The 20,438-nt window shown below is 43.4% G+C and overlaps 1 protein-coding gene across 3 annotated transcripts in view; it reads right to left on the bottom strand.

Moving 5' to 3' along the window:
- The window catches only part of LOC141089042 (spindle assembly abnormal protein 6 homolog), a 134,085-nt gene that overhangs the window by 42,274 nt on the left and 71,373 nt on the right, over nt 1-20,438 (bottom strand). For all 3 annotated transcript variants that reach the window (XM_073575311.1, XM_073575313.1, XM_073575312.1), the window contains exons 9-13: nt 18,817-19,011; nt 18,561-18,650; nt 18,298-18,477; nt 9,514-9,595; nt 8,463-8,599 (exon numbers count right to left, since the gene is read on the bottom strand). In XM_073575311.1, the coding sequence (XP_073431412.1) occupies nt 8,463-8,599; nt 9,514-9,595; nt 18,298-18,477; nt 18,561-18,650; nt 18,817-19,011 (684 nt within the window). The remainder of the gene's footprint in view (nt 1-8,462; nt 8,600-9,513; nt 9,596-18,297; nt 18,478-18,560; nt 18,651-18,816; nt 19,012-20,438) is intronic.

The following is a 20,438-nucleotide window of genomic DNA, read 5'->3' as shown; positions in this document are numbered from 1 at the left end:
TTTCAACAAGCCTGTAAACGGTATTTCACACTGCGCCCTTGTTCATCAGGGAGTGAAGAGCAACGGGAGGGAATCATTATGTCCTTTCTTAAAGGGGATCCCCAATCCTGGGCCTTCTCCCTACCGGACGATTCTCCATCTTTAGAGTTCGTGGAAAAGTTATTTGCGGCTTTGGCGCTTGTGTATGGGGATCCTGATGGCGTCGCCCTGGCGGAATCTCGAATCCGTAGGTGTAAACAGGGAGCCCGGATTGCTGAGGAGTACTGCTCAGAGTTTAGGAGATGGGCCACACTTACTCAGTGGAATGACCCTGCACTTAGGAGTCAATTTGTGCAGGGTTTGTCTCCAAAGTTGCAGGATACTCTGGTGCAGTACGCCGCCCCCAGGTCGCTGGAGGCCGCCAGGTCCCTTGCCATCCGGGTGGATTGATGCCTTAGGGAAAGCCATACACAAAAAGTGCCCCCTGATGTCCTCGCTAGGGAGGAGCCACCAGTGCGGACGGAGGAATCCAGACAGCCCGGTGTTGTTGATACAAAAAAGGGGGTGTCTGCGGCTTGTTGTGGTGGGGGGGTATGCTTTTCCTGTGGGAAGCCTGGCCATTTTATGTGAGCCTGCCCAGTTCATGCCAAGTCTCCTGACGAACCCATGCAAGAAGGAGGAGCTAGTTTGTTTTCGGAGCTGCCTACGGTTCGAGGAGTGGGGTCGGCATGTTTGTACTGTGGGCAGACTGGTCATGTCCTGAAGGCTTGCCCATTGCGCGCCAAATTATCTGTGCCATCTGAGAAGCCGCATCCCCCTGGTCGTTTGGAGGGAGGCGACCAGGGAGTATACATTTCCTCAATTTTGCCCTCCCAAAGTACCATGTCAGCAGAGGTCTTGGCTGGCGGGGTACCGGAGGTGATACCGGTGTTTGTGGACAGCGGAGCAGGAGTCAGTCTGGTGGATGCTCGCTTTGTACAGACTCATGGTCTGAGGTGTAGGACGCTAGCCCAGCCTATAAGCATCCGGGCCATAAACTCTGTTCCACTGAGCCAGGGGAGCTTGACCAAGGTCGTAGAGAATATCCATCTGCGTATAGGACATCATGAGGAGTCCTTGTCATGATACGTCTTGGAGGGAATGCCAGTATCTATTGTTTTAGGCCTCCCTTGGCTTAAGAGGCACAACCCGGTAACAGATTGGCGGGCGAGGGAAGTGGTCAGCTGGGGGCACTAGTGTGAGGGCTGCTGCCTAGGAACTACTGTCTCTACCGTCTCTCTTCAACGGACTCCTTCCTCTCCGGTGAGGGCAGCAGATGTGCTGCAGGAGAGTAGGGGCAAGTCTCAACCCTCGCCATTGGCCAACTGTTATGAGCTCATTTTCTGCTCCTCCAGTTGAGAGTTCTCCTTCCGTTCTCCCTCTAGTGGTGACAGGAGGTAGTGAGGTTGGTTTAAGTGGTAGTGATCTGCCACCTGATGAGGATAACGATTGGATCTCTGAAGTATCAGACTGGATATAAGACAGCCGACACCCTATCCTGCTGCTGGTGATTCAGTCTGCTTCTCAGGTCTTGGACTTCAGTTCCCTTCCAGTCTTCTTAAGTTAAGTTTGCTTTTTGCTTATGTTCACACTTGCGCTTGTTGGTCAATTCAGTTTCTTGTGTGGTCAGCTTGTCCCTGCTGGGGCTATGCTGAACTTCCACTCCTATTTATCTGTATTTGCCAATTTACCTTTTTGTCCCTTATTAGATTGGCTTATTTTTGCTCTGTTTCAGAATATTAAAGAGTGCTGATATAGTGGGAGAAGTCTAGTGACTTCAGGGTTAATTTTGCTATCAGACGTGTTGGACATTATTTTTGGTAGGGTTTTCTGGCAGATTGCAGACAGTGGCTTTCCTTTCCTGTCCTTTCTAGTTAGTCGGGACCCATTGTTTGCTCAGCCTATTTTCCTGCCTGTGTATGTGTTTTCATCTTGCTTCACCGTCAATACATGTGTGGGGGCTGTCTTTTCCTTTGGGGTCTGCTCTGGGGCAGTTAGTTTTCCCTTTTCTTGCTTTAGGTTTATGTAGTCCTCCGGCGGTGACAAGGCGTCTAGGAACAACGTAGGAACGCTCCACTGCTACTGTTAGTTGTGTGGTTAAGATCAGGGATCTGCAATCTGCATAGTGACCAACCTCTCTGGTTTTCTGGAACTTAGCTTTTTGTTGCTCCTCGTCGGTGACCCTCTCATAACAGCCAACCCTGGGAGGCGCAGACCTCGTGGTGGAAGGGATTGGAGGGTGGTGTACCCGTTGGTGAGGTGCGGGGGTGTGAGTGTGGTGACACAGGGGGATGCCTCTGTTGTCAATCCCTGAAAGAGTTCTCCAAGTGGTGACAAACGAACGAGTGGCAATAAACGTTCAGGTCCGGACCTGTGTGTGAACGAGCGTGTATGGTTGGCCACCAAAAACATCCAGTGGAAGTGTGTTGTGGAGTGTTACCAGCTCATACCAAACATATACAACCCGTTCCCCAGGTCAAAGCTTCTGAGATGTGTGTTGCCTCCAGAACATACGTTGCCAATACCAACGGGCTCGTTTCTCATCAACCTGACATGCAGGTAGTTGCTGGGGTGAACTCTGGGTCTGGGCGTCCCTGCTGTAGGTGGTTCCCTGATGGGGAGCGGTCTTGAGGGTCCGGAGACCCCTCATTAAGGGAAGGGTACTGTCATGATCCATGCTGGATCAGGACTGATAAAAAGCACAGGTAACCTTTTTTTCCCTAAGCTGTGCTTAAGGTTGGTTTTTGCCCCCAGTGGCCATTAGGATTATTGCACTGTGGTGTCGTTTGTTCTAAGTTTGCCCCGGTGGTGATGAGCATCAATGCCTTCTAGTTTCGTTAGTTAAGTGCACATGATTATAATGCAGGTGTGATTGCTGGCTCTGCTATAAAAGAGTCACAGGTGTTGTAATCAGTGTTGGTGATAGTGTTCAGTTCAACCATCCTTGGTGGTGGAAGGAGCTGGAGAGCATTCCTTGCAGCACTGTCTTAGCCCTGGTGTGAAAGGAGTCATAGGGGATTTCCTTGTAGCTCTGACAGAGCTTGGTGGCAGCGACTCAGGAGGAGAGCTGCATGCTGGTGGTGCACTCTGTTGCCAGGAGCAAGTGCAACAGAGTAAAGCTAAGTGGTGTTTCCCTGTTTGTGTTTTTCCTTAGTGTGTATTAGTACAGTGGTGGAGCCAGTGTCTGCACCACCCAGCTCCCTAGCAAGGGTAGGTGTAGGGTGTGCTAGGGCTACAGGCTCCTGATCGGCGCCCAGTGCGGAACCGGCATGGGGAACGTTAGGAGCGTTAGGGACACTGACTCAAAGGAGTGCAGGAGGTCTCCACGTCCCCTTTCCCTATCGCAGGGCCCACCGTTGAAACTGTTTCCCTTCCCTTTGTCTTGTTGTTTTAGTTACCGGCCTGCGAGCCGTGTCACAGAGGACAGTATCACGTGCCGTGTCCTGTTGTTCTAGTTACCGGCCTGCTGGTCGCGTCACACAGGACGGGTCCACGTGACATAAATCCAACAGATTCTGCGCTGAAAATTTGCATTATACAGAATTTGTTAACAGGTTTTTGCTTCATAATCAGAGATCAGCATGATGTAGGGACAGAGGTTACAGGGATGCGTTACTTGCTGCTTCTCTTAAAGCAAAGGTTCCATCAGCAGGACTTGGTGTCCATCTCCTGGTCAACTGGTTCTGTGAAACCCAATCCTCCATTGATTGATTAGCAGCTGTCTGCCTATGCACAGAATACACAGAAAGCTGCCAATTAGTAATGTGGGCGGAGATACACAGGGCTCAGCATTCTGAACGCTGCTAGATCGGCAGCAAATAAAAATGTGATTTTCATCACAATTGCTCCAACCAGTAACACATTGCTGGAAATAGAATCTCTGCTCCTGCATTAGGGTGCTCTTATATTACCAAAGCAAAGCCCTGCTGACAGATTCCTTTTAAAGGGAATCTGTCACCTGAATTTGGCGGGCTACTTAAATGACTTCTGTCTGGTCCGATGGGCGGTGTTTCCTATCCATTCCTCCTCCCCATCCTTGGCCGCCGTCCGCAATATTTTCTGGAATTTGGGTACGTGTATGCCATAGTCCGTGCATGCGCAATGCAATCTTGCCTCGCGCACGTGCAGTATGCTTTGCCCAACTGCAAGCAAAGCCTAAAAGCAGTACTGCGCATGCGCCGGTTAACTATGTCCCGGAAGTATTTTGCTGTGTTCCAGGACATAGTTAACCGGCGCATGCGCAGTAATGTTTTTAGGGTTTGCTCGCAGTTGGGCAAAGCATACTGCATGTGCGGGAGGCAAGATTCCATTGCGCACGTGCGGACTATGGCGTACACCTACTCCAATTCCAGAAAATATTGCGGACAGAGGCCAAGGATGGGGAGGAGGAATGGATAGGAAACACCGACCTTCGGACAGGACTGAAGTCATTTAAATAGCCTGCCAAATTCAGGTGACAGATTCCCTTTAAAGCACAGTACATTTGATTGAGCGTTTGCAATGCCCCATTTACATTGTGAATTTTCACTAAATGTTATCCTTTTTAATTCAAGGGGGAACATTTGCAGCAAAATCTATGTAGACTTGGAGCAGATTTTAGATTTTTTTTTTTATTTAACAGTTCAGGCCTCGCTCTCTTTAACCCCTTAACCCCCAAGGGTGGTATGCACGTTCATGACTGGCCAATTTTTACAATTCTGACCACTGTCCCTTTATGAGGTAATAAATCTGAAACGCTTCCATGGATCCCAGTGATTCTGACATTGTTTTCTCGTGACATATTGTACTTCATGCTAGTGGTAAAATTTCATTGATATATCTTGCGTTTATTTCTGAAAAAAAACACGGAAATTTGGCGAAAATTTTGAAAATTTCGCAATTTTCCAACTTTTCATTTTTATGCCCTTAAATCACAGAGATACGGCACACAAAAAAACTTAATAAGTAACATTTCCCACATGTTTACTTTACATCAGCACAATTTTGGAACCAAAATTTTTTTTTGTTAGGAAGTTATAAGGGTTAAAAGTTGACCAGCGATTTCTCATTTTTGCAACACCATTTTATTTTTAAGGACCACATCACATTTTAAGCCACTTTGAGGGGTCTATATGATAGAAAATTCCCAAAAGTGACACCATTCTAAAAACTGCACCCCTTAAGGTGCTCAAAACCACATTCAAGAAGTTTATTAACCCTTAAGGTGCTTCACAGTAATTTTTTGAATATTTAAAAAAAAAATGAACATTTAACTTTTTTCACAAAAAAAATACTTCAGGTTCAATTTTTTTTATTTTACCAAGGGTAACTGGAGAAATTGGACTGCAAAAGTCATTGTGCAGTTTGTCCTGAGTACGCTGATACCTGATATGTGGGGGGGAAATCACTGTTTCGGCGCATGGCAAAGCTCAGAAGGGAAGGCGCGCCGTTTGACTTTTTCAATGCAAAATTGGCTGGAATTTAGATCGGCCGTCATGTCACGTTTGGAGAGCCCCTGATGTACCTAAACAGTGGAAACCTCCCACAATTGACCCCATTTTGGAAACTAGACCCCCCAAGGAACTTTTCTAGATATGTGGTGAAAACTTTGAACCCACAATGGCTTCACAGAAGTTTATAACGTACAGCCGTACAATTAAAAAATCATATTTTTTCCACAAAAATGATCTTTTCACCCTCAATTCTTATTTTTCCAAGGGTAACAGGACCCTAAAAGTTATTGTGCAATTTGTCCTGAGAACGCTGATACCCCACATGTGGGGGTAAACCACTATTTGGGCGCATGGCAGAGCTCGGAAGGGAAGCAGCGCCATTTGACGTTTTTTGGTTGGAACTGAGATCGGACACCATGTCGCGTTTGGAAAGCCCCTGATGTACCAAAACAGTGAAAACCCCCCACAAATGACACCATAGCTCGGAAGGGAAGTAGTGACATTTTTGAATGCAGACTTTGATGGAATGGTCTGCGGGTGTCATGTTGCTTTTGGAGAGCCCGTGATGTACCTAAACATTGGATCCCCCCACAAGTGACCCCATATTGGAAACTAGACCCCCTAAGGAAATTATCTAGATGTGTGGTGAGCACTTTGAACCCCCCAGTGCTTCACAGAAGTTTATAACGTCCGGGCGTGAAAATAAAAAAAATCGTATTTTTTCAACAAACATGATCTTTTAGTCCCCATTTTTTTTTTATTTTCCCAAGGGTAACAGGAGAAAACGGACCCCAAAGTTTGTTGTCCAATTTGACCTGAGTACGCTGATACCTCATATGTGGGAAAAAACTACTGTATGGGCACACGTCGGGGCTCGGAAGGGAAGTAGTGACGTTTTGGAATGCAGACTTTGATGCAATGGTCTGCGGGTGTCATGTGCGTTTGGAGAGCCCCTGATGTACCTAAACTATTGAAACTCCCCACAAGTGACCCCATTTTGGAAACTAGACCCCCTAAGGAACTTATCTAGATGTGTGGTGAGCACTTTGAACCCCCAAGTGCTTCACAGAAGTTTATAACGCCCGGGGGTGAAAATAAAAAAATCATTTTTTTCCACAAAAATGATATTTTTGCCCCAATTTTTTATTTTCCTAAGGGTAACAGGAGAAATTGGACCCCTAAAGTTGTTTTGCAATTTGTCCTAAGTAGGCTGATACCCTACCTATATGTGGGGGTAAAACACTGTTTGGGCGCATGGCAGAGCTTGGAAGGGATGAAGCAACAATTGACTTTTTCAACGCAGAATTGGCTGGAATTGAGATCAGATGCCATGTTGCATTTGGAGAGCACCTGATGTGCCCAAACAGTGGAAACCCCCCAATTATAACTCCAACCCTAACCGCAACACACCCCTAACCCTAGCCCTAATGGTAAAATAGAAATAAATACATTTTCTTTTAATTTTATTATTTTTCCCTAACTAAGGGGGTGATAAAGGGGGGTTTGATTTACTATTTATGGCGGGTTTTTGTTTGGCAGCTGTCATACGCTAAAAGATGCTTTTTATTGTAAAAATAGTTTTTGCATCACCACATATTGAGAGCTATAATTTTTCCATATTTTGACCCACAGAGTCATGTGAGGACTTATTTTTTGCGGGACGAGTTGACGTTTTTATTGGTATCATTTTTGGGCACGTGACATCTTTTGCTCGCCTTTTATTCCGATTTTTGGGACACAGAATGAACAAAAACCAGCGTTTCATGAATTTCTTTTGGGGGGGTGAGTTTACACCATTCCGCCTGCGGTAAAATTGATAAAGCGTTTTTATTCTTCGGGTCAGTACGGTTACAGCGATATCTCATTTAAGTCTTTTTTTATGTTTTGGCGCTTTTATGCATTGAAATCAATTTTATATAAAAAATAATTATTTTTGCATCGCTTTATTCTGCGAGCTATAACTTTTTATTTTTTTTGCTGATGATGTTGTATGGCGGCTCGTTTTTTGCGGGACAAAATGACGTTTTCAGCGGTACCATGGATATTTATATGCGTCTTTTTGATCGCGCGTTATTGCACTTTTTGTTCGGCGGTATCATAATAAATTATTTTTTGCTTTGTTTTTTATTATTTAAGGGGTTCACTAAAGGGGTTAACTAATGGGACAGTTTTATAGGGCGGGTCGTTACGGTCGCGGCGATACCAAGTATATGTACTTTTATTGTTTTGTTTTTTTTATTTCCAAAAAATGAATTTATTAGGGAATATTTTTTTTTTTTTTTTTTTTAATTTATTTAGCGATTTTTTTTAAATTATTTTTACACTTTTTTTTTAACTTTATTACATTGTCCCAGGGGGGACATAGCTGTCATGTGACAGATCGCTGATCTCTCACACCACAGATCACTGTGACTGATCAGCGATCTGTCACAGGCACTACACAAGGCTTCCTCCTTGCCTGCGCTTTGCAGGCATGAGGAAGCCAGCTCCCTGCAGGCCCCCGTCACCATCTTGGATTCGGGGACCTGCAGGGATGGAGCCCCCCGCAGCAGCGCTGCACATTGCGCTGCTGTGGGGGGCTCAGGGAAGCACGGAGGGAGCCCCCTCCCTGCCGATGCTTCCCTTTAACCCCCCGGTACACCGCTGTACGTGGGCGCCGCTGATCGCTGTGACGTACTATCCCGTCCCTGAGAATTAAGTCCCAGGGCACATGGACGGGATAGTACGTCACATGGCAGAAAGGGGTTAAAAACTATTTTTTATAAAAAATAGCAGCATATCTGGATGTGGAAGTAAACCCATGCTCTGAGTTCTAGATGAACAGTAAATCGTTTTGGTAATACTATGAATACATTTCTGGAGATGAGGTCTTCTGGCAGTATATGTAGCTAGTGTGTATAGGAAGCAATGGAAATGGGCCTATGTGAAGAGCTTGACCACGCAATGCAGAAAAAAGCGCAGCGCTTTACATTGATGTGGGACTAAGGCAGATACAGGAAAAACAGGCCTTACCAGGCTGCTCTGAACAGCTCCCATGTTTGCCACAGGATTTATTGTTCTAACCAAACCAGGCATTTCACATAAAGCCTGCGATCCTTGCAAAGATGCCATTTTATTCTCATTCAGCTGCTTGTTAAGCCAGGAAATTACTGGAAAGTAAAAATAAAATAAATCTTTTGAAATTCAGTGATTTGTTATTAACCAGTTTAATGAGCATAGATTACTTTACAATTATGTCCCAACAGATGCTGTACGCAGGAAAAAACATTCCGAGAAGTGTGAATGGAACACCTTGGAAAGCATCATGAACTTTCTTTTTTACTAACAACTATTCCGACTGCATCCACGTGCAAATATCATCGGAGAAGAAATACTCTTTTGTCTATGTAACAAATCTAATACACAATTATTACGTTTATTTTTTTTTTTACTAGACACATTTAGGTCCCGATTCATGAAGACTGGAGATTTTCTCGCTGGTCTTGATGATGGGGCATGGTGGAGTCAGATACTCGCGATTCATGAAGGGGCGGAAATGCCTCAGCACATCACAAATTAGATGAGCTGTGGCGTCATGTCTCTGCCGCTCCCGCGTCAGAAGCTACAGCTCCACCTATTTTGGCAAAGCTGGGAGAAACTTGCGTGAACAGGGCAAAAGTCGCAAAATTGTTGTGCTACTCCAAGTGGCACCAAAATTTGTAGACTTTTAAAACCAATGTATGCCAGATTTTTAATTAAAAAAAATACTATGCAGTAATACCTGAGAAAAAGCTCGAGGACATGTAGATATTCAAATTAAAATTAAATGAAGACAGTAGTAAGATGCACGGAGTTGAGATCAGAAAATGAAGCAACAGTATAAATAATCTAGAAAGCGAAGGGCCATTATGTAATACTATATACAGATGGGTTACATGATAAACATCAGCAAAATCAAAACAAAAATGAAGAAAAGACATACCGAAGCGAGATGAAAAAAGCCACAGCAGTCAAGAGCGTCAAGTGACACTGTGCCTAATTTACCAGTGAATAATACTAGAACAAACAGTTTTGCAACACTTGCCATTCTCATTAGTCTTCAACAGTTGCTTGCTCTCTTCCAATTTCTCAATTGTACAGTCGAGCTGCTCTTGTAACTTCAACAGCTATGAAATGGAATTTAACAAAGAAATGTTTGCACATCACAGACAAAATACCCACAGCATAATTCTAATGCATCATTATCACACGAGTGGGAAAAAGGGGGAAACAATGTTACTCAATAAGAGGAAAATAGGAAAAACTTTGAACATTTTATACTGCTTTCTTGTGACCGCATATATACTCCGTACACAGAAGGTTTATTAGACCCATATACCATCATGACCGAAAGTGTTGGCACCGATGAAATTGTTCCAGAAAATTATTGTAATTACACATATTTTGTTATACACGTTTATTTCTTTTGTGTGTATTGGAATAAGATAAACAAAATCTGAAAAAAAAAATGGCAAAATGGACACAATTTCACACAAAACCAAAAAAATGAGCCAGACAAAATTGTTGGCACGCTCAACTGAATATTTGGTTGCACACCCTTTGGAAAAAATACCTTCAATCGCTTCCTAGAAACATTTACAAGCTTCTTACACCTCTTAACTGGAATTTTGGACCACACTTCCTTGGCAATCTGCTCCAGATCTCTATTGTTGGAAGGGGGCCTTCTCCCAGCAGCAATTATAACATCTCTCCACAAGTGTTTAATGGGATTTAGATCCGGCCTCATTACTGGCCACTTCAGAACTCCTCAGTGCTTTGTTTCTATCCATTTGTAGGTGCTTCTTGAAGTATGTTTGGGGTCATTGACCTGCTGGAAGACAGGACCATTTTGGGGATTTTGGGTGAAATTTTGTTCAATTTGTCTTTCTTTTGTGTTGTTCCAATACACACAAAGGAAATAAAAGTGTGTATAACAAAATGTGTGATTTTCAGGAACAATTTCAAGGGTGCCAACATTTTCGGACATGACTATATGCACAAATGTACAAGTTGGTAGGGTTTCGATAAGGAATCACCTAAAGCAGACATCAACGTTACTTTACATCCATATGACGCCAATTGTGAAAAAACAACAATTCACAACAGATTTTGACATAAATTTGAAATCTGTAACAAATCACATGATTCTGTTCAACCCCATATATCTTTACCAGTAGAGTGTCATTTTTTTACACTCTTCATTAAAAATGCTGCAGCCATGTGCTACTTTAACCCCTTCACCACTTTTGACGTACCTATGGTCATGGATGGGTAGGGGTTCCCGATCCTTGATGTGCACGGCACAGGAGATATGACCATGCTATCTTGGCTTAAGTGATAGCCAAGCTGGCTGTCACAGTTAGGAGCAGTGCCTGCAAAGCCCCTGGATGTTTAACCCCATATATGCCGCAATCCATATCGGTCGCACAATTTGGGTGGCTAAGAGAGGGTGGTGGCTCCCTCTCCCTTCTGATTGGCGCCACCACGCCGACAATACAGGGCTCGATTGTTGTCATGGCAACCCAAAGTAGTCATGACGACCTCAGCATCTTCCAGCTATTGTACACTGGTTTAGACCATGCCAGGAGCATGGTCTAAGAGGCTTTTGTCAGTGCAGCACTGACAGCTATAATGCATTGCAATGCATTATACCAGTGATCAGAGTAATAGAAGTTAACGTACCATAGAGGGACCAAGTAGAAAAGTAAATTCAAATGTTTAAAGTGAACCATTTAGGTCCCCCATTGCACTCCAATCCAGCAGCATTGAGCTATATTTGAATAAACTGTCTCCCTAACCAGCCCTGCATAACATACATTTTAAAAAAGCATTTACAATCTCCACTTTCCCCATGTTAGTAGCCAAGACTAGTCAGCCCTTTTTCCATGAGCTCGATAACAATTTCACACATCGCCAGTTCATGCAAATCTGCGCACCCGTGCCGATCATTCTGCAGCATCATTGCGCCTCTGAAGCCGGGTGTATGCTTCTCAGCTTCAGAGACTCTCACTGCACATGAATGGAAGCCATCTTCTGTATTCCAGGATATTCGCAGTACGCCCCTCTGAAGCCGGGAAGCACACATCTGGATTCAAAGGCACACTGCACATGACCGGAAGTCATCTTCTGTATTCCAGGATATGTGCAGTACGCCCCTCTGAAGCCGGGAAGCGCACATCTGCATTCAAATGCACACTGCGCATGACCGGAAGCCATCTTCTGTATTCCTGGATATGTGCACTGTGCCCCTCTGAAGCCAGGAAGCGCACATCTGCATTCAAATGCACACTGCGCCTGACCGTAAGCCATTTTCTGTATTCCAGGATATGTGCAGTGTGCCCCTCTGAAGCCAGGAAGCACACATCTGCATTCAAAGGCACACTGCACATGACCGGAAGTCATCTTCTGTATTCCAGGATATGTGTAGTATGCCCCTCTGAAGCCGGGAACAGAACATCTGGATTCAAATGCACACTGTGCATGACCGGAAGCCATCTTCTGTATTCCAGGATATGTGCAGTGTGCCCCTCTGAAGCCAGGAAGAACACATCTGCATTCAAAGGCACACTGCACATGACCAGAAGCCATCTTCTGTATTCCATGATATGCACAGTACGCCACTCTGAAGCTGGGAAGCGCACATCTGGCTTCAAAGGCACACTGCGCATAACTGGAAGCCATCTTATGAACTTTGGGAAATGCGCAGTGCGCGTCTCTGAAGCCAGGAAGCGGCCGTGATAATACAGAAACAAGGCCGAATAGTCTGTGGAGCTAATGCCCCATTGACTAGTCAAAGCCCTCATTAGCATAGGGAAAGCGGACGTTATAAAGGCTTTTTTTAAAGCATTTAATTAACTGATTTATGTTATACAGGGCTGGTTAGGGGGTAGTTTAATCACATATAGCTCAATGCTGCTGGATTGGAATGCATGGGGGATCTGACAGGTTCTCCTTTTTAAAAAATAAATAAAAAGAAATTATACTTTTATACAAAAAACAAAACAAAAAAAAGTACAAATTTGTTATTGCCAAGTCTGGAACGACTCACCCTATAAAACAGTCACACTACTTGAAAGGGAACCTGTCACCCAAAAAAATGCTATTAACCTGCAGATTTCGAATTAATAGCATTATTATGCTGCCCGGCACCTGCACATAGCCTAACACTGCAGGGAGAAAATTAACTTTATGGTCCCCAGGAACATTCCCCGCTTCAGTCACGGAGGTGGTGTTGATTTAGTCACTGTTCTGGCTGTAACTGCTACTGTATTCTCAGAGGCGTGACTGAACAAGCTCGGCGTCGCCCCCATGATTGAAACTGCACCCCCGGCCGTGACTGACACTGGCTCTTCACTGGGGGGGCATCAGTTCAGTCACGGCTCTGAGAATACAGAATGGCAGCTGTGACTGCGCCCCCGGCCCTGACTGGCAACTGGCCCCATTGCAGAGCCAATGTCAGTCAGGGCGGGGATGGAGTTTCAGTCACAGGTCAGCGCCGGTTCAGTCACAGGTCTGACTGAACTAGGTTAAAAATATTTTTCCGGTGCCAGGTTTCCTTTAACCCCTTCCAAAAAAGAAGGCAAAAAACTGCCTTTTCAGCTAACCGCCGAACAAAAAGTGAAATAAAATGCAATCAAAAAGATGAATGTAAACATTAAAAGTATCTCTGAAAACATTATTTTGGCCTACAAAAAAAAACAAACCACCAGACAGCTCCGTCATACAAAAATAAAAAGAGCTCTCAGATGTTATTTTCTATAAAATAGTTTTTACTGTGTAAAAGTGGCAAAAAATTTAAAAAAAATTATATAAATGTGATATCGCTGTAATCACTGACCAGAATCACGATCGCGGTATCACTGGCCGGCAAAATAAAGCTGCCATATCAGTTTTACCACACAGTAAAAAAAAGAAGAAAGAAAATTCCGGAATTGCTGTTCTCTGTTCATTATGCCTCCTAAAAATTGGAATAGAAAGCGATCGACAAATATTATATGCCCAAAAAACAAGCCCCTACATGACTGTCTGCACAAATGTTGAAAAATTAGAGCTCTCAAAATATGGCGAAGCAAAAACTTGTGTTTGCAAAAAAAAAAAGCATCTTTTAGCGAGTTACAGGAGCCAAATATAAAAGAACTATATAAATCTGGTATCGCTGTAATCGCGCTGACCTTAAGAATTAAGTCGCCATATCACTTACACCGCATGAGGAACAGATTAAAAACAAAAATGTTTAAAATAAAACCAATTCTTGATCTATCTGCTGTTGATTTGCTTACTCTTCTTCTCAAACACCACAGTAAGGCTCGGCAAACATTTAATCCTATTTTGAGCGATTCAGATGGAACTTCTGGCGGAAGAGAATTCAGCCTAATGAGGCAGACGGAGGAACTGTTGACGCCGTCTGGCCTATGATTAGGTGGTGTTCGTCTTTTTAAGTGTGCATAAAGTGCGATCCACCACAGTTTTGTGAACATCTGAAAAGAAGGATTCCGCTGAACAGAAGCCAGAAGTCCACAGTAACTCTGTGCCTCACTATAATGAGTAGCTTCATTGTGGGTTTCATCTGAATCATGTCATTTGGAGACTTAGATGGAAACCAAGACGTAAGGCTACTTTCACACTTGCGTTTTTTTGCGCTGCGCACCGTGCGCAGTGCAAACGCACATTAAAGACATATCATGCATTTGTGTGCGTTTTTTTGCGGTTTTGCGCATAGTTTTTTTTAAAGAAACGCATGCTTTTTTTGCGCTGACGTGCGCATTACCATGCGCACGTCAGCACACCCATAGACTATAATGGGTGTTTGGGTGAAAGAAACGCATTGCGTGCGCATGCTTTTTTTGGGACAAGTCGGACGCACAAAAAAATGGAACAGGATGCATTTTGTGCACCCGAGCGCACACTACAACGAAACGCATGCGCATACAAACGCGTACAAACGCATGTGTATGCGCACCCATGTAAAGTATGGGGGAAAAAAACAGCGCAAAAAAACGCAAGTGTGAAACCAGCCTAAGTGCTTAGCATAGAACACAGGATAAAAGCGATCCCAAAGGTTTTACGTAACATGTTCCCAATAAAAGCTTCCACTCAATTCACAAAAACAGCGAGTCCTCACTCAGGTCCAACATATGTCAATGGAAATATAGGGGGCTTCCATGTTATTGATAGCACAATGGCTCTGGAAAAGTGCTTTGGCTCCTTGTTCCCCCAGAAGAAATCCAGCGAATTCTGAGCTTCCAAATACAAATGCCCCCCCCCCTTCTGAGCCCCACAGTGTGGCCTAAACCACATTTAGCATCCACGTATTTGACATTTCTGTAGCAATGAGAGCCCGCCTAATTTACAGGGTCCGTGTCTCCAGAAGCTAGGGATAACGTACTGGGCACTACAACAGTAGATTTGCAAATTTCACTTAAGAACAGCCACTGCTGATTGTTTCAGGAAAACACCCATGGAGTCAGAATAGTCACTATACCTGTACATAAAATACCAGAGAGGTGTAATTTCCAAAATAGGGTCATTTGGGGGAGGATGCTGCTGTTCTGGCACTTAGGGGCTCTGAATATGGAGTCCTCAAACTATTGCACGATAATTTGTTTTCCAAGAGTCAAATAGCGTTCCTTCCTCCAGATTTGGTGCTAGTTTTACCCATTTCTCGGTGTAAAAGTGTAGAATCTGACGCTAAAGCAAAATTTGTGGTACAAATGTAATGAATTTTTTTTCACTGTCCAATGGTATAAAATTCTTTGACATACACAATATGATCACTGCACCCTTATATGAATTCATTGGAGAGATGAAGTTTGTAAAATTGGGTCACTTATGGGGGTTCTGCTGTTCTGGCACCTCAGGGGCTCTTCCAGTGAGTCATGGCACCCACAAACCATAACTGCAAATTCTGTACTACAATATGGCGCTCCTTATGAGCTTTCCATGGTACCTGAAAAGTAGTTCCCAATTACATGTAGGGCATGTAGAGAAATTACACAATAAACTATGCAGTCGATTTTTACCTATTAGGTCTTAGAAAAATTAAAAACTTGGGACTAAAACAACATTTTAGTGGAAAAAATGTAATTATTGCTTCTTCACCGCCCAATGGTATAAAATTCTGTGAGACACTTGTGGTGTCAATCTGCTCACTTCATCCCTAGATATATACATTGAATGCAGTTTGCAAAATAGGATCACTTATGGGGGGGTTCTGTTGTTCTGGCAGCTCAGGGGCTCTGCCAATGTGACATGTCACCCTCAAAACCTGAACTCTAATATGACGCTCCTTCAATACCGAGCCCTTCCGTGGCACCAAACAGCAGTTTCCCACAACATATGGGGTAAAGGTGTACTCAGGAGAAATCGCACAACGGATTTTGGGGTCCATTTTCAGTTGTTTCCTATGTGAAAAGGAAAAATTGGGGGCTAGAACAACATTTTTGGGGGGAAAGTTGTATTTTTTAATTTTCACGGCTCAACGTTATAAAATTCTGTGACGCACTTGTGAATTCAAAATGTTCACCACAGCTTTAGATTAGTTCCTTGGGATGTTTAGTTTCCAAATCAGGTGTCACTTGTGGGGAGTTTCTGCTATTTAGGCATCTGATAACCACTCCAGCCAATTTTGTGCTCCAAAAGTTGAATGATGATCCTTTCCTTCTGAGCCGTGCTGCAAGTCCAAACAATAGATTTCCAACATATATGGAGTATCTGTGTACTCAGGAGAAACTGCACAACAAATTGTGTGGTCCTATTCCTCCTGTGACTTTTTTGAAACTGTAAAATTTGGGGTTAAAGCAATATTTTTGTGGGGAAAAGTAAAATTTTCATTTTTTCCTTCTACATTGCTTTTATTCCTGTGAAGCACCTACCGTTGTGCTCAGAAGTTTCCATACCCTGGCAGAATTTTTGTTTTCTTGCCTTTTTTTCAGAGAATATCACTGATAACACCTAACCTTTTTCTCCTCTCATGGTTCGTGGTTGAGTGAAGCCATTTATTGTCAAACTACTGTGTTTTCTCTTTTTAAATCATAATGACAACCAAAACATCGAAATGACCCTGATCAAAAGTTCACATACCCCATTTATTAATACCGTGTATTGACCCCTCTAACATCATTGACAGCTTGAAGTATTTTGTGGTAGTTGTGGATGAGTGTCTTTATTTTCTCAGATGGTAATGCTGCCCACTCTTCTTGGCAAAAAGACTCCAGCTCCTGTAAATTCCTAGGCTGTCTAGCGTGAACTGCGTGCTTGAGATCTCCCCAGAGTGGCTCAATGATAATGAGGTCAGGAGACTGAGATGGTCACTCCAGAACCTTCACTTTGTTCTGCTGTGGCCAATGACAGGTTGAGTTGGCCTTGTCTTTTGGATCATTGTCATGTTGGAACGTCCAAGTACGTCTCACGCGCAGCGTCTGTTAGGATGATTGCAGATTTGCCTCCAGTATTTGCTGATAACGTGCGGCATTCATCTTTCCTTCAACGTTGACCAAGTTTCCTGTGCCTTTGTAGTTCACAAATCCCAAAAACATAAGCAATCCACCTCTGTGGTTTACAGTAGGAATGGTGTTCCTTTCATCATAGGCCTTGTTGACCTCTCTCCAAATGTAACATTTATGGTTGTAGCCAAAAAGTTCAATTTTGGTCTCATCCAATTACCTTGTTCCAGAAGTTTTGAGGCTCGTCTCTGTGCTGTTTTGCGTATTGTAGGCGAGATACTTTGTGTCATTTGCGCAGTAATGGCTTTCCTCTTGAGACTCGACCATGCAGCCCATTTTTCTTCAAGTGCCTCCTTATTGTGCATCTGGAAACAGCCACACCGCTAGTTTTCAGAGTCCAGTATTTCAGCTGATGTTATTTGTGGGTTTTTCTTTGCATCCCGAACAATTTTCCTAGCAGTTGTGGACGAAAATTTTGTTGGTCTACCTGACCGTGGTTTTGTTTTTACAGAGCCCCTGAGTTTCCATTTGTTAATCACAGTTTGAACGCTGCTGACTGGCATTATCAATTCCTTGGATATCTTTTTGTATCACTTTCCTGTTTTAGACATTTCAACAACCTTTTCCCGTAGATCCGTTGACAATTTTTTTGCTTTTCCATGACTCACAATCCAGAAACGTCAGTGGCTGGATGAAAGATGCAAGAGTCTGTCTCAGAAAGTCACTCAGCTTTTATGCACACACACTGATTACAAGCAAACCGGTCACAGGTGAGCATGTTAACTTTAGTAGCAATTCAAACCCATTTGTGTCAACTTCTTCTATCAGGCCAAAATCACCAGGGTATGTGAACTTTTGATCAGGGTCATTTGGATGTTTTGGGTTGTCATTATGACTTAAAAAGAGAAAACAGTGTTTGGTGTTATCAATGATATTCTCTGAAAAAAGGACAGAAAGCAAAAATTCTGCCGGAATATGTAAACTTTTGAGCACAACTGTATATGGTTAATCTTCTTGAATGTGTTTTGAGCCCTTTGAAGGAAAATTTTAAAAAGTAAGAAAAACTAAAGACAGTAAAATCCAGTGAAATGTTGAAAAACATGGCTTGGTTTAAAATTTAGAAAATATGGATACAGGGCAGGTTTCAGTTGAGATCTGACTGGTCTGGTGATTCCTCTGGCTGAATTCTCCCACTCCGCTCCAGTGGATAAGACATGTCTCTCTCTCTTTTGTCTACATAGGGAGAGACCGGTCAATCAAATGGACCATGTATATTATACTTTTACATTTAGAATTTGAAACAGGAACTGTTTGACACAAAAAGGAAGTTTGAAATTTTTAAAATGGTGGAAATGAAGTTTACTCTTCTCAGCAGCGTTCCCAAATACCTCGTCTTTTTTCATATTCAGACTGTGCTTCACATTCGCTAGTTCAGTCTTCTCTTTTTGAAGCATCTGATCCTTCTCTCCAAGGAGCTTTTCTTGTTGCATCGTCACAGCATTTTTTAGCTTCATTTTGTCTACCAATTTCTTCATCTCTATCTGCAACTTTTTGATAATTTCATTTGCCTATAAATGAAGACAGAAAATGTATCAGCAATGTGTAATGCAAAATACAGAGAAAGTATGACATTCGATAAAGACGATCTTACTTTTATCAGCTCCTCAGAAAGCGATTTAACAGTGCTTTCAAGCTTCCCAGCTTGCAATCGTTTTTGTTCAAGAGCTTCTTCTAGCTTTTTCTATAAAAAAAAATCATATATATTTCTACCTCTAAACCAAACTAAGTATGTCTAAATGTCATGATATAAAACTCACAATGTCTTCATTAAGCATCCTAACTACATATTTGCAAATTAGGAATCTTGAACTGTTTTTTGATGTAAAACAAATGACTCAAAAACAAACCTTCTGTTCTCGAGCACTGTCACAAGCCTCGGTGGTTCGGACCACGACCTCCTCTTTGTCCTTTACTTCCTGCTCTAGAACAGCTGAGCGCATTTTATACTGGTTTAGGAGTTTCTCTTTATCGTGGCACTCAGAGTCCAGGGTTGTATTCTCTCTTCGGAGAGAGGCTACCTCTTGTTTTACTCTGTGATTTTCCTGAAATTTGAAAGAATTACAAAATTATTACATGCATTAAGAAACAGAAATCAAAGAAGAAAAAAAGTTTAAAGAAATAGTTCATTTTTGGGGACACTTTTTCTCTTAAATACATGTTTTTAGGGCAATAAATACATTTGTATTTAGGTTTTATTGAAAATGTTGCACATCTTACCTTCTACAGCCCCTATTTTGTACTGGACAGAATGAGTTCGGTACGTCTTTCTTCATGTGCAGGCTTTGCAGGACCTTAGGTATCCATGGTTACGACCACAGATCTAATGATAATTAGGGCGCAGACAGACGGCAGTATAACTCGTGCGATGATCACATCGCACTGCATGAACTGGCTCTCTGCTCTCCTGACCCAAGCTTGACAGCTACATAGAAATATATCACGCTGTCACGCTCAGGTTAGGAGAGGTGCCAGGCCTGTCCGTGTAGTGCGATGTGGTCACTGCACGAGTTACACTGCCGTCTGTCTGCGTCCTGTCATTATATCTGTGGTTGTAACCATGGATACATAAGGTCCTGCAAAGCCTGAAAATGAGGAAAGAGCCATAGCAAATTAGAAAAACTACACGACATCTATAATTGGAGGGATTTGTTAACATTATTATAATTATTATTATAATTAATATTATACCTACTACATATTGGAATAGGATCTTGGAGATGGCAACACCCCTTTAACCCATTTTCGACGTCAGGCGTAATTGTACGCCGATGTCGACTCCCTCCCTTTGATGCGGGCTCCGGCGGTGAGCCCATATCTTTCCAGAGACATGTCAGCTGTTTTTAACAGGTGACATGTGCACGGAATAGCCAAGGGTGGAATCGCGATCCACCCGCAGCTATTAACCCGTTAAATGCCGCTGTCAAACGCTGACAGTGGCATTTAAAGGGAACCTGTCACACCCCCAGGGCGTTTTTAAGTTAAAGAGCCACCTTCAGCAGCACCAAGGCTGCATTCTGTGAAGGTAGCTCTTCTGTTTCTGACCCATAGTAACAATGAAATATTGACTTTTATAAATAGCTCCTCATACCTGTAATGTGTCCCATAGGTATGGTGTGTCCCCCTGTATCAGCCGCCTACCATCTGCCCATCATGCCTGTCCTGTGTCTCGGCACCACCCACCATCCGTCCATCACGATGCCCCTGTGCGTCGCCGCCTCCTCCTGATTTGAATGCCGGTGCCTCCGCTGTGACAAGAGTTCTCGGGCATGCGCAGTGCGCGCTGCCCGAGAACCGACATCAGGCTATTGCGCCTGCATATTGTGGAGGCCCCAGATCCCGCCCCGCAATGTGTTATGATGTATTCACACTGCCAGGCTGGAGCCTCTGCAACATGTAGGCGCAATAGCGTTACTAGGCGTCAGAAACAGATGAACCACCTTCACAGAATGCAGCATTAGTGCTGCTGAAG

This window comes from Dendrobates tinctorius, unplaced genomic scaffold (assembly GCF_039654945.1).
Source record: "Dendrobates tinctorius isolate UK_male_01 unplaced genomic scaffold, ASM3965494v1 ptg000044l, whole genome shotgun sequence".
NCBI classification, from domain to species: domain Eukaryota; kingdom Metazoa; phylum Chordata; class Amphibia; order Anura; family Dendrobatidae; genus Dendrobates; species Dendrobates tinctorius.
Note: the sequence above shows the minus strand (reverse complement) of the source record. Positions and strands in the feature narration are given on the sequence as shown.